The 18,038-nt window shown below is 32.8% G+C and overlaps 2 protein-coding genes across 2 annotated transcripts; both read left to right on the forward strand.

The window, feature by feature from the left end:
- Positions 1-4,176: 4,176 nt before the first annotated feature.
- LOC144557188 (zinc finger protein ZAT9-like) lies at positions 4,177-4,800 on the forward strand. Its single transcript, XM_078305718.1, has one exon. The coding sequence runs from the start codon at positions 4,177-4,179 to the stop codon at positions 4,798-4,800; it is 624 nt and encodes a 207-aa protein (XP_078161844.1).
- Positions 4,801-10,258: 5,458 nt separating this feature from the next.
- On the forward strand, positions 10,259-11,335 carry LOC144557189 (F-box/kelch-repeat protein At1g64840-like). Its single transcript, XM_078305719.1, has one exon. The coding sequence runs from the start codon at positions 10,259-10,261 to the stop codon at positions 11,333-11,335; it is 1,077 nt and encodes a 358-aa protein (XP_078161845.1).
- The last annotated feature ends 6,703 nt before the right edge of the window (positions 11,336-18,038 follow it).

Below are 18,038 nucleotides of genomic sequence, written 5' to 3' on the forward strand. Positions count from 1 at the left end.
AGCTGATAAACCAGAGTTCCGTGTTGAAGTCTGACAACCGGTATTTTGTGAGACCCTAAATTGGACCCAATCTCAGATGGCACCAAATGAGGTCGTAAAGACATGGCTTGTATATATTATACTTCTTTTGATATTGAAATTATGTAGGACTGGAGGTAAATGTGGTTATTTAGATCTTCTTAAAATATTTACAGTTTAAAATCGACCTTAGTTGCTGAGGGAAGGTATTGTAATTGCCTTATTTAGATTTCATATTTCCAGATAATAACACAATACTAGGCATGTGCTTCCGGTGTTTCCAATTTGTATGGTAACTAGCATACATGCCAATAACTCTGTGTTACGATCCCAAATTGGATGCGAGAAAGTTGATTTTGACCCGGTCAATAATCGCAAAGAAGAAGAAGAAGCTGGGGGCATATTCTGAGAAGACCTGGCAGGAGTGACTAGAGAGCATAGGTTGCATTCCATTGAAGATCTGTTAAGACAGATCAGCTATTTCAGCTGAGGTGTTAGGTCGCCATTGATTTGCAAGATTTATGACTGTTTTGATTGTTTCTTGTTGCATTAGTTTAGCCTATAATTATGTATCTGTGGATTCAATGAAATGAATTATTGAGTAATTTTGTGGTTCTAGCTAAACCTTGGTTGTTTCACCATTTGTATCAGTTTCTGAGATTTTAATTAAATTGAGTTTGAATTGTTGAGTTCCTTGTTCAACTCTTGCATCATGTGATTGTTTGTAATAAAGGGTTTGACCCCTCTGACAAGCTCAAATGATTCACACTGTACAGTATTTGCCTAATGTTGCCTGTGGAGTCTGGTACAAGACCTTAAAAAATTATGAAACTAAAATCAATTTCCACAGGTAGGCCTGAAAATTGTCTGTAAAATTTACAGAAATTTTGTTGATGAAAATAGAGTGGGTTATGCTGTTTTGGGGGAAAGAATATTAATGGAGGGGGCATTGTGGTTAAAACTCTGCTAACGGGCTAGCGGGTTTGATTGTAAAGGACATCTTATTTTGCTGTACCAACTTGGCAGCCTCTGGCCTCTGCCCGGTTCTCAAAAAAAAAAAAAAAATTTCAAACCTGCGCAGTTGTCATTGCAGCATAAATTTGCCTTTCATATCAGGGTTCTTCTGGTCTGAAACTATATCAGTCCGATTGTTCATAATTTGAAAATGCACTCAATGAACTTTCGGTGTGGGTCATCCATAGTATATATCAGAAAACCTGTTTCTGGTATTGTTAAGGATCGATGATCTAACAAATTCTGAGAAATAATAGTGGCTATATCTTGTTGCCAAATTTTTTACTTTTTTATTTTGATTTTAGAGGGAATTTTATGTATAACAATTAAAAACCTGAAAATTATATATGGAAATGTATGACTGATTTATGAGAGCCCACCTTTCCCAAAATTATTTGGATAATGTTTTCTTTTTTATAAATATAGACAAAATAGTGCTGTAGAAGGTTAGAGTGTGATCCATTCTCCTGATAATAGTAAGTAGCAACAGTACCTTAAGAAGCTGCAGAAACAACACATGAAATTTCACGGTATATTTGCAACATATATAATATATCCGAATGCCACAAATGCCCACCGGTGCCTGTTTGGCCGACTCATGCTGAACTGAGAAAGGCTTATTCTGTGCTTAATTATAGAGTACGTGAAGGCTGATGCACAATGTTTGAGATGGGGGGGGGGACGGTCCACATGACAAAGAAACACAAATCGACTGTGTCGCAGGCTTCAGGTGATCTTGATGCCCGTGCTGGAAGAAATAGTGCTGCATTATGCACCTATTGAACTTGCATATTCAGCCAGCTGGTTTAAAACATGAGTTCGTTTAAGAATGTTTCTATTATAATTTTTCCAATATATATGAAGTATGAACTGAAAAAAAAAAATCAATACTCAATAGGGAGGGGAACTTGGAATTTCTATACATAAATCGACAAATTCAAGTTATGTATGAAAATTTAATTATAGTTGTGTGATTTTTTTTTTATACAGTTATCTGAACGCATAAATGCTTTTATATACAATCATGATGCCGCTAAGTGTATGGTATGCAACATTAGATGCCAATGCATATTATTAAACATATTTTGTACAACTTAATTTTGTGTGTGTCTAAGTATATTCTACTAACAATAATCTTTAATTTGTTTGATATATATTAATATTGAAATAAGCAATGTGACTCTTTATTAGTATTTGCATATTTAAATATTTTATTATATGCGGATGTAACTTTAATTATATTAGACATCTATAATTAATTTTATATTGTTTTTGATATGATTTGTGTTATTACACTTATGCTTATATCAAATGCATAGTACACATACCGCAAATGTGATACGTATATTCAAAAGCTCATTTTAAGACAATGAGCTTTAATATTCATCGCATAACTTAATTATGTCACCATTCAACCCTCTACGATACTCGTCAAACCTAAACTACGCTCTGCCATAAATGAAACGAGCCCTCCAAATTCCAATGGACAGTGGAATTGAAGGTTACAAGTTCTATTACGGAGGACCTGCACGTTGGCATGGATAAAAATATTGACAATGTTATTTTCACTTCATGCTATGGTTCGTATGCTATATCAAGTAAAAACAACATTGTCAATAGCTTTATCAAGTGCAAAGAATTAATTAGAAAATAGAGCTACTTTGTTTTTGTGAATGTTTTTATATTGAAAATGGAAGATTAATTTGTTAATTATTTTTAATGGTCAGTTGATATATTAGGCAGCCGACAAATTAGGCAAGTTTTCTTGGGCTTAAAATAAACTCTCTCAAAATGATTTCTCCTAATTAAGTCTTTTGCTTGCCAACCAAAATACATGTATCCCGTATTATGGTAATTCTTATAAGAAAAGCTAGCCAGACTCGTAACATAACTTCGTTTAAGATTTTTTTTTCTAAATTTTCGAATATATATATGAGATAAGCTATGGTGAGTTGCGAAGTAAAACGGGTTTCTACTTCACGTCGTATTTTCATTTTGAAAGTCCAAACGACTGATCCGAACAGTTAGATGTGATCTCCATATTGAAATGTGCTTGGAGACCAAATTTTACATTTTTTGGAATTTTTTTTACTATTTATTAAGCAATTTTGAAAACCGTTGTTTTGCTGTGAACAGTAAAAAACAGTAAAAATCTGGACCATCGGATCAACGATTTTCAAAATTGCTTAATAAATAGTAAAAAAATTTAAAAAAATGTAAAAGTTGGTCTCCAAGAACATTTCAATAAGTAAAATAGTCACTTTACTTCGCAACTCACCGAAGCCCATCTCTATCTATATATATGAACTGAAAAAATAAATTATACTCAATTAGCGAGAGGAACTTGAAAAATAATTATAGTTGTGTTAATTTAATTTTTCTTATAGAGTTATCTGGATGCATGCTTATATACACAACATTAGACACCAATGCATATATATTATTAAACATATTTTGTACAACTTTATTTTTTGTACAATATAAAATATTGAATAAATTAAATTTATCTTATATTACTTAATAAAAATGATATAAAATATTTTATGAATCAATCTAATGATAATAATAAAAACTTGTATAGTTATTTGTATAAATAAAAAGGATACATATATAAAAAAATTGCGTACTTAATAAAAATTCCATTAACACCCCTAAGTACGTTCCTGGTGCATGCAATGCAATGCGAGCAACTAATTAATGGGTTCTGTTCTATATTCACCACCAATTATATTTTCCATCTCAAATGAAAATAACTTAGTTGAATCAATTAAATGAACTAAACACAATAAAGAATTAATAGCGTCTACATATATCTCCTCTAAAAATAAAAATAGAGCGCTTTGTTTTGAAAATTAAAAAAGCACCGCCAAGGAATCAAGAAAAAAAGAAAGAGCTTGACAGAGCTCCTCTTTCATTCTCTCTGACATATATATATATGAGGAGAGTCTGATCTCCCTAGCTACCCCCAAAGTTGCTATACGAGAATCTCATCTCCTCAATAGCTAATTGTATGATATTTTGACCCCCTCTGCTCTGTCTCTTCAGATAATCTTTCTCTGTTTTAATTCCTCTGATTTGTTACTAACAAACAAATGATGACCTTGCATCCTTTCTTGTTTGTTTGTTGCAACCAGGCTACAGAATATGGAATCCCTAAAAGAAGAGGTGAAGTTCGCATGTAAGGTTTGCGAAAAAAGTTTTACTAGTGGTCCAGCTCTTGGTGGCCATATGAGGAGACACTTCTCTGGGAATCTCAATAGGAAAACGAAGTCAGATCTTGGAAAGTTGGAAAAAGAGGTTGCACTTGCCTTAGTAAAACTGAAGATGTCGGGTTCAAGGAAATCAGAATTGCTGGAAATTGACATTCCTGAATCTGGAGCTGAAGAAGGTGCAAGTAAATCTCTTTCCGTAGAGATGTGGCCTAAGGATACAGAGAAAATTGAGGTGATGGATAAGGCCCCAGAAGAGAACAAGATCGTTCCATCAGCCAAGAAAAGGAAGATGTCTGATCCTGATGTTTTGCTTCCTGACTTGAAAAGAGTCAAGTATGAGTGCAACACGTGTCACAGGATCTTCAGGTCACAACAAGCACTTGGGGGCCACCGCTCTGGTTGGATGAGAGGCCGTACCTGTAAACAGGAGGAAACTGAATCAAAACCTGTTACTGCTCGCTTCAACTTAGATGGTTATATTCTGACAAGGGATGTGGTATGGGCAAAACATAGGCGATCAGCTAGGGTTTTTGTTTCCTATTTTGTCAGGAATTAGGATGTCAGTGGTGGGTGCTTTGAATGATTCTAGATTATGTTATCTAACATTGTCTAAATTAGAATGTCAGTTGTGCTCGGGTTTCGTTTAAAATTAAGGAGATGGTGAGAAGAATTCACAGACATTGTCTTGATACGTGGTTGACTCATTGCGTGTTTGATTATTCTCATCTTCTATTATATGATTTTTCATTTACAGTTACAGAGAATGATCAATTATCATATGGTTTATTTTGTGTACCCTCTATTCCAAATTAATTAAGATGTTAGATAACCATGCCAGTAGATATCGTGCAGGTTAAATAACAATTGGATTAGCTCAGTTCAGGTTAAGCAAAGCTGGGAGGGTGTTGGGTTGAATCTGGTCGGGTCGGGTTTGGAGAAGAAGTATAATCGGCCCTGGTGATGGTTTAGTTTAGTCTTTCATGACCATTCATTTTAGATGGTACAAAGGGTGCGTCTTAACTGAAACAATTTTCTCAATCACAGCACAAAAACAGTCTTGATTGTGAGAATGATCTATTCTAATTTGCAATTAAGGAGGTGCGAAAAGAATCTTTGCTGGAATGTTTAAGAACCAGTTTATACCAGTAATCCAATATTCCACACCGAGACAGTGTCGGTACCAGGTACCACTTCTGCTGTACAAAATTAGAATGCATGATGTTTATTTTTCAAGTATATATTATTTCCAGGGTGTGCTTTTATGTATAAGTGTAGGTTTCTCTGTTTCATTGAAATAATACTGAGATCATATTTTACTATCTTCCTCGTCGAAAATATTTGTAAGTATTCGAGAAAAGGTTTTTCTGATTCAAACTGTACTTCTTGAATCATGCCCATCTGTCCTTTCAGCACTGAAAAGCCTTTTACCAGTTGTTTTTGTCCTCCTTTTTCTTTAGTTACACCTAATCCACTTTGTTCACGATACGGTGATACCAGTACCAGCATGCTTGTGTTTGGAAACAAAATGACAGGGTCTGAAATACTAGTTTCTACTTGGGTATTTCGATAATTATGAAAATAACAAATGAATTTAATCTGAGAGAGTTGTTCTTCCCTATTTACATATATGCCCTCGCAAGGCTGTCACAATTGGCCCAAACAACTAGCTGATAAGCCAGAGTTCCGTGTTGAAGTCTGGCAACCTATTTTTTGTGAGACGGTAAATTTGACCCAATCTCAGATGGCACCGAATGTGGTCGTAATTTGTAAAGACATATCTATGTTATACTTCTTTTGATATTGAAACTATGTAGGACTGGAGGTCAATGTGGTTATTTAAATCTCGTTAAAATATTCAGAGTTTAAAATCGACCTTAGTTTCTGAGGAAGGTGTCATTGTAATTGCCTTATTTAGATTTCATATTTCCAGATAATAACACAATACTAGGCATGTGCTTCCGGTGTTTCCAATTTGTACGGTAACTAGCATACATGCCAATAACTCTGTGTTACGATCCCAAATTGGATGCGAGAACGAACAAGTTGAGTTTGACTCGGTCAATAATTGCAAAGAAGAAGAAGCTGGGGGCATATTCTGAGAAGACCTGGCAGGAGTGACTAGAGAGCATAGGTTGCATTCCATTGAAGATCTGTTAAGACAGATCAGCTATTTCAGCTGAGGTGTTAGGTCGCCATTGATTTGCAAGATTTATGACTGTTTTGATTGTTTCTTGTTGCATTAGTTTAGCCTATGATTATGTATCTGTGGATTCAATGAAATGAATTATTGAGTAATTTTGTGGTTCTAGCTAAACCTTGGTTGTTTCACCATTTGTATCAGTTTCTGAGATTTTAATTAAATTGAGTTTGAATTGTTGAGTTCCTTGTTCAACTCTTTCATCCTGTGATTGTTTGTAATCACGGGTTTGACCCCTCTGACAAGCTGAAATGATTCACACTGTACACTATTTGCCTAGTGTTGCCTGTGGAGTCTGGTACAAGACCTTAAACAATTATGAAACTAAAATCAATTTCCACAGGTAGGCCTGAAAATTGTCTGTAAAATTTTCAGAAATTTTGTTGTGCGTGCGTGTTGGTGGATTTGGCGTCAACGAAATAATTTTATTTTTCATGGAAATAGTGTGGGTTATGCTGTTTTGGGAGAAAGAATATTAATGGAGGGGGCATTGTGGTTAAAACTCTGCTAACGGGCTAGCGGGTTTGATTGTAAAGGACGTCTTATTTTGCTGTACCAACTTGGCAGCCTCTGGCCTCTGCCCGGTTCTCAAAAAAAAAAAAAATTTCAAACCTGCGCTGTCGTCATTGCATCATAAATTTACCTTTCATATCAGGGTTCTTCTGGTCTGAAACTATATCAGTCCGATTGTTCATAATTTGAAAATGCACTCAACGAACTTTCGGTGTGGGTCATCCATAGTATATATCAGAAAACCTGTTTCTGGTATTGTTAAGGATCGACGATCTAACGAATTCTGAGAAATAATAGTGGCTATATCTTGTTGTCAAATTTTATACTTTTTTAGTTTTAATTTTAGAGGGAATTTTATGTATACCAATTAAAAACCTGAAAATTATTATTGTACTTGATGTTTTAAAGAATAATTCTGATAAATTTTAGTTCTCCGTGAATATACAAGTACAAGAATAAATAATTATTGGAGCAAATATTTAACTCGATATGAGCTATATACATGGTACTTTGCAAATTTCGGATTGGTTTGAGCTATGGATTTATATTTCTATTTTCAAAATTGAAATTATCAATCTCAACCATTCAACATTATCTTTATATGAAAATGTATTTGGAGGCAAATTTTACATATTTTAAATTATTTTTACTATTTTTTAAATAGGTAAAGAAGTCACTACTTCCATATGGTTAAAACTTTTTAGATCGGATGGTTTTCTATCTATCTAAAATATAGTAAATAAAATTTGATATCAAATACAATTTTATATGAAGACCATGTTGAGTAGTTCATCAGATCAATTAATTGTTTCAACTTTGTAAATGCAGATATTGATCCTTAGTAAAGACCGTTACATACAAAGTACCACTACCATATATAACCCCGATACTTCTATCCCATCCTAAGAACGGAATAAACCATCACGTCCAACTAATTTTGTCCCTAATCATGCAAGCTCATTAATTTAAAAAAAAATGGACGGGATAGTCGATCCTGTCTAGTACTTTTAATTTTTTTTTTATGCGCAACCTAATTTCTCGAGGACGTGATAAATGCATTGTTTTCCCATCCATTTTAATAATTAACTGGACGTGATGGTTTATCCCGTCCGACGAATGGGATAAACTATCTGACCTGTTCTTCTTATATTTGAAAATTTCATCAAATCTTACTTTTATTTTGATATTTTTTTTTTCTATTAATAAAAAAATCGGTATATAATCTCACTCGGTTCAGTCTGTTCTGTTTGTACTCATAATTCAGATTTTATGTGGCAGGTAAGTAGAATTACTCACAAATAAAGAACTAATCTCTGATCTAGCTAGCGGAAAAAGGCAACACCTATACGGCTATACGGAAATTGTGAATTCCATCTTTTTATTAAAAATGCTAAAAAGTAAGAATTAGGGATCAAAGACGTAAATAAATTTGTGGGGCCCTGTGTCAGTTTTCCATGAACCAACATGCACGTGATATCCGGCTTGTATTATTATCCTCTAAATTATATAATTAGAATATTAAGACTATTTATATTGACATAGATTGAGACTTATACACAAATAAAGAAAAATCATATATAAAGAATTAATTAAGGAAAATATTGATATAATAAAAGAAAATTTCTATTTGCACTGAAAACTAAAAAGAAATCATTTATCTCAAGAAAGAATTGAGCTTTTTCATATTATAAATATAAACCCATATCTCCAGCCACTGTTCCTTGAAACCAAAATCACCATTACTAATTATAATCATGGATAAACTCCATGACAGCGCTCTAAGCTTAACAAAAGAGCTAGTAGCCTTGATGAAAGAGTGCAGCTCAGCCTGGGAGAGCAACAAATGCCTAATAAATGATCAGCTCCTCATCTCAGAATGCAAAAAATTAACTTGTTCCTTCGATACGATGACCCCACTTGTCATGGAGCTAACAGAAATTCTCCGTGTCAATGCAATGAAGCGCGATGCAGTTCAGAAAGAGGAGAACAACATGATTGTATCGTCGGCCTCACCTGTGTCAGAAGTGGCAGTAAAGCATTTTTTGGATGCTTCAGATCATGATGAAATGGTGGACCCCGGTTCAACCTCACCTGTGGACCCAAATGAAACTTCTCATGTATGGCGTTTTTTGGATACAAAATTTTAAGAGCTTTGCTCCTCCTGTAAGAATATGAAAAAAATTCTGGTTGAACATGCTATTGGGCTGCTATATATTATGTATGTTATTATTACCAAATAATTTAGCAACTTTACAGAAGTAATAAACATCGCTAAATTTCAGATTCTTCTCAGGTATTGTACTACAATATTTGAAATATTTGATGTGACATTACAATTTGTACACAACTCACGAAAAGAAAAAAAAAAATACCTTTGCGCATGCATACGCGTATGCTTGCACAACTACTATATATATTTCTGCTAATGCCTACATCTCTAAAGATAACAAATTTCTACTATATATAATGCAATAACTTGTTATATATGAAAAGCATAATTATGTACTAAGTTTATCTATGTAAATCTAATTTAGAAAAAATAATCCTAGTTCGCCCCGGAGATATTATTCCTGGAAAAAAAATTCAATAATTTTGTATAATACAATAATAACTAAATCATTAATTGTGCGTTAATTTGGGTTATAAATAGTAGGATGTACTACTTGTATTAAAATAGGGATCCCTTGTTGACAAAGCCCATGGTTCATTGAAAGAAAATAGGTTTCCAAAAGAAATACATGGTAAATCCCAAACATAGCTCCTCGCAGTAGTTTCTTTGATCAAATAGCCAACAGAGTAAAAAAAAACTCAATGATGACTTCTTAATCGCCTGATTTCAGTACCAGTCTCTTTCATTTGGTCAGCTTCTTAAGTTCTTAAGCTCTCTACTTTGATATGTAAGTTTCCTTATTGGAGCCTTCTCTTCACTGTTATATATATGCATCATCCTTGGAATCTTGGAATTTAGTGATTTAATCTTTGGTGAAGTCATTAATTTGAGATTCAGACGTATAAAAATTACTGCAATGGTTTGTTGGGTTAAATTAATTTTCTTTTCTTTTGTAATATATAAAGTAAGGTAACCAACTCCTAGTCCTAGTACCATAAAGTAAATTGTGTTATGGCACATGGCTATTGTAGCTTATTCATTCTAATCTTATGCTGTAACAATTGTTTCTTAGGGATATTCATTCCCAATTATTAAATGAAAGTCATTTTACATGAGTATATTTTTGTTGAATTGCTAATTTAATAATAACGGTTCTGTGCAGTGCGCAAGCATCTTAATTTTTATTGCAAATAAATGGATTGGGCTGAACTAAATCCAGATATTTTACGCCTCATCGCAAAGAAAGTTGGGGACATCTCCAACTTCATTCGGTTCCGTGCAGTGTGCAAGTACTGGCGCTTAGTAGTACCTCTTTCCAATCTACCCCAACAGCTCCCTTACTTTATACAATTCAAAAGGAAGAGTGCTTCCTCATTTGATATCCAGTTTGGTTCCCTCTTTGCCAATATAACCCACACTCTGTCAGTTCAAATCTCCCAATTAAAAGGTGAGCCAATGGTGTGTAGCTTGTTAACATCTGGTTATGTGCTCCTACGCTTCTTCCAATATTCTAAAACTTGGATTCTTCTCAATCCATTGACTGGATTTCAAGTTCCCATTCCTTTTGCAGGAATTGATGATATTCCAATCTACTTTGGCCCAAGCTGTAGTCCTAATTCAGTTGAAAATGAGATTGATGTGGTATTTCAATTTGAAAAAAAGTTACACCGTATAGTGTGCTTGTGGCGATATGCTGATAGAAAGTGGACAAAAATCACTGAAGTGATTTGTAAGTGTTACGAATATGTCAGATATACCAATTATGGAAGATTATATACCTTCTCAAAATTGAACAGAGATACAAGAGTTATTGATATCATGACTGGGGATGTAGTATCATTCATGCCTGCCTCATCTATTGATCACATGCACTACTTAACTGAGGCATATGGTAATCTTCTCAGAGTACAACGTTGTCTCAAGTCATTTAATCTGCTTTTACTTAATAGGGAGTACTTAATTGATGTATACCAGCTTGAGGATGCTGGTACGAATCCTCGTTGGATAAAAGTGAATGATATTGGAGATCGAATGTTGTTTTTCGATCACGGGGGCAGCTGCCTTTGTTTAAAGGCAAGTGATTTTGAAGGATGTAGAGGCAATAGAATCTACTTAATGGACTTCATGTTATATAATAAAGAACCGGGTTGGTGCTTTTTGAAGTATGAAATGGAGAGTAAAACTCAAATGCAACTATACCCTTATGAACTTACAAAAAAACTACAGCGTGATGATTATGAAATAAGTTGGTTTGTGCCTAGTTTAATTTAGCCACACTTTATTTTACTTGTTGATCATGGAGTCATTTGTGAGATTGTTGTCTGTGAAGTTCGTAATTTGGTGTATGCATGCTATGTTGTTGCGTTTAGTTGAAGTATTTTTTGGATGAAATAAAACTTCTCATGTATGTATGGCGTTTTTTTGATACAAAATTTTGAGAGCTTTGCTCCTTTTGTAAGAATATGAATAAAAAATCTGGTGAAGAGAAAGTCCAAAAGCAACTGGTTCTGTGGTTATGTTTCTTGATTGTTTTTTTTTTGTTTACTTCATGTTTCTTAATTTCTTTGTTTTTGTTGATATGGGACATGTAGTACGTTTGCAAAAGGAATGAGTTTAATGGAATGTTTTTGTTCTGTCAATTTATTAGTATTACTATTGAGATAATTGCTTTAAAAGTGATAAAATTGCTTGAATCTTGTTTTCTTCAATATTGGGAATCAACCTGATATGATCTTAAAGTTTTGGATTACAGAATTTTTTAGTTGCAGTTTTGATTGGTTTGTACTACGGATAAAATCCTAACAAATGATCCGAATTGTTCAACATGTCTTCATTGCAAACTAAATTTTATATTTTTAGAATTTTTTTACTATTTTTTAAATGGGTAGAAAATAACTTTTGTTTATGGTCCAGAATTTTCAGATCAAGTGATTTTATACTCATTTAAAAAACTAGTAAATAAATGCTAAAAAATATAAATTTTGATTACAGGTACATATGCATATGAAGACCATGTTGAATGATTCGGATTGACTGTTAAAACTTTTGAATCAAAGATTTTGAATTTATAGAGCGAGTCAATATATGCAATGAATAGTATCATATATAGTCTCGCTCATAAATTAAGAAGTTTCTAATTTTCCATGTGCACACATTACTTGTGAATTAGATTGGTTTCAATAATTTAATTGAATTTGTTAATTGAAACCAATACAATAAATTTTAGAGTTAAGCTGAATTTAGTACACACTAATCTCACTTGTTACTTTCTTGCCTTTTATTTTATTTTATTTTTTTATTTGGCCCTCTTCCATTGTAACAAGGCAGCTCCGCACTAGTAAATTTACAAAAAAGTATGCATTCATTTTTTCTTTTTCAGGAAATGGAAGTTTGCATTTTCGGGAATAATTAAATGTAGCATTAATTAATGCCTTTGGATGTTGCACTTTTGAAAGAGTTAGGAGTTTGATATAACATAGGTGTATGAATAGAGTAGAACTAGGGTGTTCTTAAGCTCATCAAAGTGTTTGATGAGCTTAACTCTAAAATCTATCAAATCGGTTTCAAATGACCAATTCGAACTGTTGGAATCCGCATATCTTACGTGTGATGCGTCGACATGTGAAATTTTTAAACATTCGAATTAGTTTAGTATAAAGTCAATCGGTCAAAATTAGAAGGTTAATAAATTAATTTTAGTTCATTCATTTTTGAACGTTTTTTGACCGTTTGACTTTATACTAAATTAATTTGAATGTTTAAAATTTTCACATGCAGGCTCATCACTCGTAAGGTAGGCGAGTTCCAACGATTCAGATTCGTCATTTGAAACCGATTTGATAAATTTTGGAGTTAAGCTCACTAAACATTTTGGTGAGCTTAATTAAGAACACCCTAGTTCTACTCGTATGAATAAACTTTTTTTGAGCGAAATATTCTGACATGTAAAATATATATATATATAGAGAGAGAGAGAGATGGGCTATGGTGCATTGCAATGCATGAACCCCCTTATGCATTGCACTATAATCACGGATTTAAAGTCCAAACGACCGATCCGAACCGTTAGATGTTTAATCCATATTGAAATGTGCTTGGAGACCAAATTTTATATTTTTTGGAATTTTTTTACTATTTATTAAGCATTTTTGAAAATTGCTGTTTTGCTGTGAACAGTAAAAAACAGTAAAATTTTCTGGACCATCAGATCAGCGACTTTCAAAATTGCTTAATAAATAGTAAAAAAATTCCAAAAAATGTAAAATTTGGTCCCCAAGCACATATTAATATGAACAACAAGATGAACGGTTCGGATTGGTCGTTTGGACTTTAAATCCATAATTTATAGTGCAATGCACAAAAGGGTTCATGCATTGCAATGCACCATAGCCCATCTCTCTCTCTCTCTCTCTCTCTCTCTATCTATATATATATATATATAGGCTAATGTGCTTTCAGTAGTATATTGGCCGAAATACACACGGTCTAAATTTGAAATTTCAAAATTCAAAAAGTCGATCTGAACCGTTCATCTTGTTCTCCATATTAATATGTACTTGGAGACCAAATTTTACATTTTTTTGAATTTTTTTACTATTTATTAAGCCACTTTGAAAATTGCTGATCCAACGGTGGCTTAACAAAACAGTAAAACCGTTGGATTAGCGATTTTCAAAGTGGCTTAATAAATAGTAAAAAAATTCAGAAAAATGTAAAATTTGGTCTCCAAGCACATATTAATATGGAGAACAAGATGAACGGTTCAGATCGACTTTTTGAATTTTGAAATTTCAAATTTGGACCGTGTGTATTTCGGCCCATATGCTACCGAAAGCACATTAGCCTATATATATATATATGGGCACGGCTAAATTGCTGCCGAGGCTTTTTTTATTTTCTGATGTCGAAACAACAAATCCAAACCGTTAGATGTTTAATCTATATTATAATCTACTTGGAGACCAAATTTTATATTTTTTGGAATTTGTTTACTATTTATTAAGCTGGTTTGAAAACCGCTGATTTCAATGATGCAGAAATTTACTGAAATCAGCGGTTTTCAAACAAGCTTAATAAAAAGTAAAAAAATTCCAAAAAATATATAATTTGGTCTCCAAGTAGATTATAATATAGATTAAACATCTAACAGTTTGAATTTGTTGTTTGGACATCAGAAATTACTGTTGTTCGTACAATAATCATTTTCGTCTATTTGACTAATTTGCAAAAACATACAATTATTGAATTTTACGATTTCTTCTATTTTAAGATTATATAGGTTCAAGAAGAGTTGGAATTGCAATGAAATACGCTTGGATAGAAGAAATCATTAAGACATTTATCAAGAATATAAATTATAGAAACAGAAACTTGGTAAAGCATGTTTGAGGCTGTTTTTACAGAGGGAAAATGTTGGTAACGTTTTTTAAACATTGTAACGTTTTAAACCTGTCAAAAATGCTGAAGTAAAAGGTTGATCAAACTCAGAAATAACCTAAAACGTTGTAACGTTTTCATTAAACGTTATAACGTTTTAGGAATGGTAAAAATGCTGAAGTACAGACTTACTGGACGACCTAAAACATTGTAACGTTTTTACAAAACGTTATAACGTTTTAGGATTGTCTGTATCAATGTTAAAGTCAAATTTAAAACGTTGTAACGTTTTCTAAAAACGTTGTAACGTTTTAATTAAATCTGAGCTTCAAACAATTCATGTTTCTGATCAAGATTTTACAGAGAAAAACGTTATGTAACGTTTTATAAACGTTGTAACATTTTGGATAAGTTATCTGAGCTGTCAGAAAAGTGTAAACCTAAAAATCGCATTATAAGCTAAAACGTTATAACGTTTTTGGAAAACGTTGTAACGTTTTAGCTCAATTTGCTCAGTTTTGAGCTGTCTCTATAAATAGAGCAGTGGGGTTTCTTCCCCACCTATCTCAGCCGACCTTAATTAATTCAAAAGCGATTTTCTGAGAGCTTAGCCTACTCCATTGTTGTGAGAGCTTAAAACTTCAAAATCCCTCAAACAACCTCAAACCCACTTCACTAATCTCAACTTAGATTAGGTTAGAATGATCTATTGAGTGTTTCTCTTGAGTAGCTTGAACTAAGAGACCTTGTTCTCATCTCTTTGAGTTGGCCGTTTGACTTCCCGCTTGGTGTGTAAGGGCTCAACGGTTCACAAGTTGTAATCCTTTCGTATTGGGTAATAGAAAGGCGCACCACTCAAGGTTGCGAGGCCCCGGAGACGTAGACCTTTGTTTTGCCGAACTCCGTTAACATCCCGCGTGTCAAATTTCTCTAAACTCATCTATTTACTTTCAATTGCGATTTAATTTCAGTTTTTGAGCAATTAGAGGTGCCCCTTAGTTCAACAATTATGATATTGCCCCGGCAGCACCTCCGCTGAAATGCTACCGGCAACAATTTAGCCGTGCCCTATATATATATGTGGATTGGATTGGTACATTTATTTGATAACAGCCAGCTTAAAATCATACATATGTACAATGTAGTTTGGATATCAAAATTGATATAAATTTAAATCTTTTATTTTAGTCACTATACCCGTTTAATTGTGTGTGTCTATATATATATTTAATTAATCCAACGATGAGTGTGAGGTTGACCTAGGAATCTCATCACTATTTTTTTCTTCTTCCAAATTGTAATTAAGAGGTGAAAATATGTATCCATTGTCAAAGTGGTCATAATTATTTTTTTTGTTTTTCATATTGTACGACAGGCATCTCATTCGTGTGATCTAGATTGAAGTGTATCGATGGATATAGCTTAATTTCATGAATAGTTCTTTAATATTTGTGCAAGATTTTTAACAGGAAGTCCAATAATTGTTCTGCTTTAATATCGATGGATATAGCTTAATTTTTTTTTAAAACTTTTTATATAGTCTAGTCCTCCTCAATAATAATCAAATATTTACTTATAGTTTAGTGGTTAGAGCTTTATCTTGTAGTGGAGAGGTATTGGATTCAAATTCCACTCACCACATTATGCATTTTAATTAATTTTCAGTTCCCTCTGTCAAAGTTTATTGTTCCGCCCTACTATTGAACTATTAAAAATAAGAATAGATTTGAATTCATATGAGATGTCTCAAAAATCCTACTAATTAGTTATGAACTATGTTATGGTTCCGTATCCGTATCAAATATATATCACAACAAGAATGAGACACTTTTCGCGAGGATAAAAAAGTGACTTTTTGCGACGGACTACTCTCATTGTTCAGTTTTTTCTTTTTGCGACAGTACTTTTTGCGACGGACGACCGTCGTAAAAGCGTTTTTTCCCTCGCAAAAAGTGTCTACTTTGTTGTAGTGTATATATATATAGAGTTGGGCTATGGTGTATTTGTATTTTGTTGAATATTATCATATTGCCGGATATGATATCCATACTCGTACCCGTTTAACATAGATTATAAACTATCTTAAAAAAAGCATTATTGATATCTCAAGAGAAGCGGGGTTAATAGCGTAGGCGTTGAGCAAAATGATATTGGAATTGATTCTCTTATGTTTTCATGGACAAAATGTTGCATGACATGAGGTTTCAGTGAGCCGTTCATTCATAACATGTGTTTTGGTGTGGTATGTGAGAGTGTGTATATAAATATGGAGAATAAGATGAACGGTTCGAATCGACCGTTAGGATTTTAAAAAGTCGAATATTGAGCCGTATTACGGGCCAAATCGTAATATGCATAGTACCATAGACTCACTCTATATATATAGTATTTTGTTCTTTTATTTTTAAGTCAAAATACATTTTAGCTGGCTAGAAATGAAAGATGGCAAAAAATGACAAAAAATAAAATAAAATTATCAATATTTGATAATGATACGGCTTTTATATATTTAGAGTATTTGATAATATCAGTGAATAATCAATGTTTTGAGATTTTGGAAGAAGTCAAATATTAATAATGTTAATTTTGATCTCAAAGAAAAAAGAGAAAAAAATTTAACTAGAAATTTTAATACTGTCTGAGATCTTCTCAACCCGATATAGGAGTATTTGTTAACCTCTAAAAAAAATAAAAATGAATTAGAAACTATTTGGGGTGCGCAAATGAGAATTTTTAAATAATAAAAGTTATTTTTGTTGTGCACAAATAGGGCTTCAATATTTGGTTGTTTAAAAAAAAAAATCAGGAATCAAAACTAAATAAATTGTTGTTGATAATATACTCTTAAGTGAATTAATTCAAAAGTAAAAATTATTTTAATAAAATGTATTATCTCAAATCTAAAATGCATAATTTTTTGAAGTACTTATTCAACATGGCACCCTTAAAAGCTTAAAGAAATGATAGTGATCTAAAAACAAAATTTATTAATTGTATGAAAAATTATGTTAGGTAAATGAATAAAATCACAAACAATGTATTTTCAAATTAATAAAAATCAGCTTTGAAATTCTTTTGACCAAAGATTTCAATTAACAATGTGCTTATCAATTCAAACATTTCTTGTATCGTTTAATGAAACTTATTGATTAAAATTATACCTATAAATTTTACATATAAATCCTCTCTCGTGATATAGTTTGATCTCAAAAATCGTCATTTAAAACCAATTTAATAGATTTTGATATTATAGTCATAAACCAGTATCTTTATAAGCTCAAGAATACGAGAGCTTCTCTCTTAAGAAAATTTTGAAATAAAGATACGCTAGATGCATATTGTTTGAGAACTTTTTTGGGACCCGTTTGGATGCTATTATCTACGAGGTTTATCTCTCTTTTATTTGGATGCCGTTTTTCAAAGAGTTGCCACATTTTAATTTTTTCAAATTAAGCTCGCATCTGCTGCGGTTCGGACTTTAAAATCAAAGGACGTTACAAAACTAAATCCGAGTTTAACACTGTACTCAGGCCCAGGACTAGGCCCATTGGGCCAAGACGGTCCACGCCTATGAAGTATGAGGCCCTTTAATATTAGT

This window comes from Carex rostrata, chromosome 7 (genome assembly GCF_964058835.1).
Source record: "Carex rostrata chromosome 7, lpCarRost1.2, whole genome shotgun sequence".
Classification (NCBI taxonomy): domain Eukaryota; kingdom Viridiplantae; phylum Streptophyta; class Magnoliopsida; order Poales; family Cyperaceae; genus Carex; species Carex rostrata.

Bases quoted from the DNA above. Each gene is read 5' to 3' on its own strand.
- LOC144557188 (XM_078305718.1), top strand. From the start codon at position 4,177: ATGGAATCCCTAAAAGAAGAGGTGAAGTTCGCATGTAAGGTTTGCGAA.
- LOC144557189 (XM_078305719.1), top strand. From the start codon at position 10,259: ATGGATTGGGCTGAACTAAATCCAGATATTTTACGCCTCATCGCAAAG.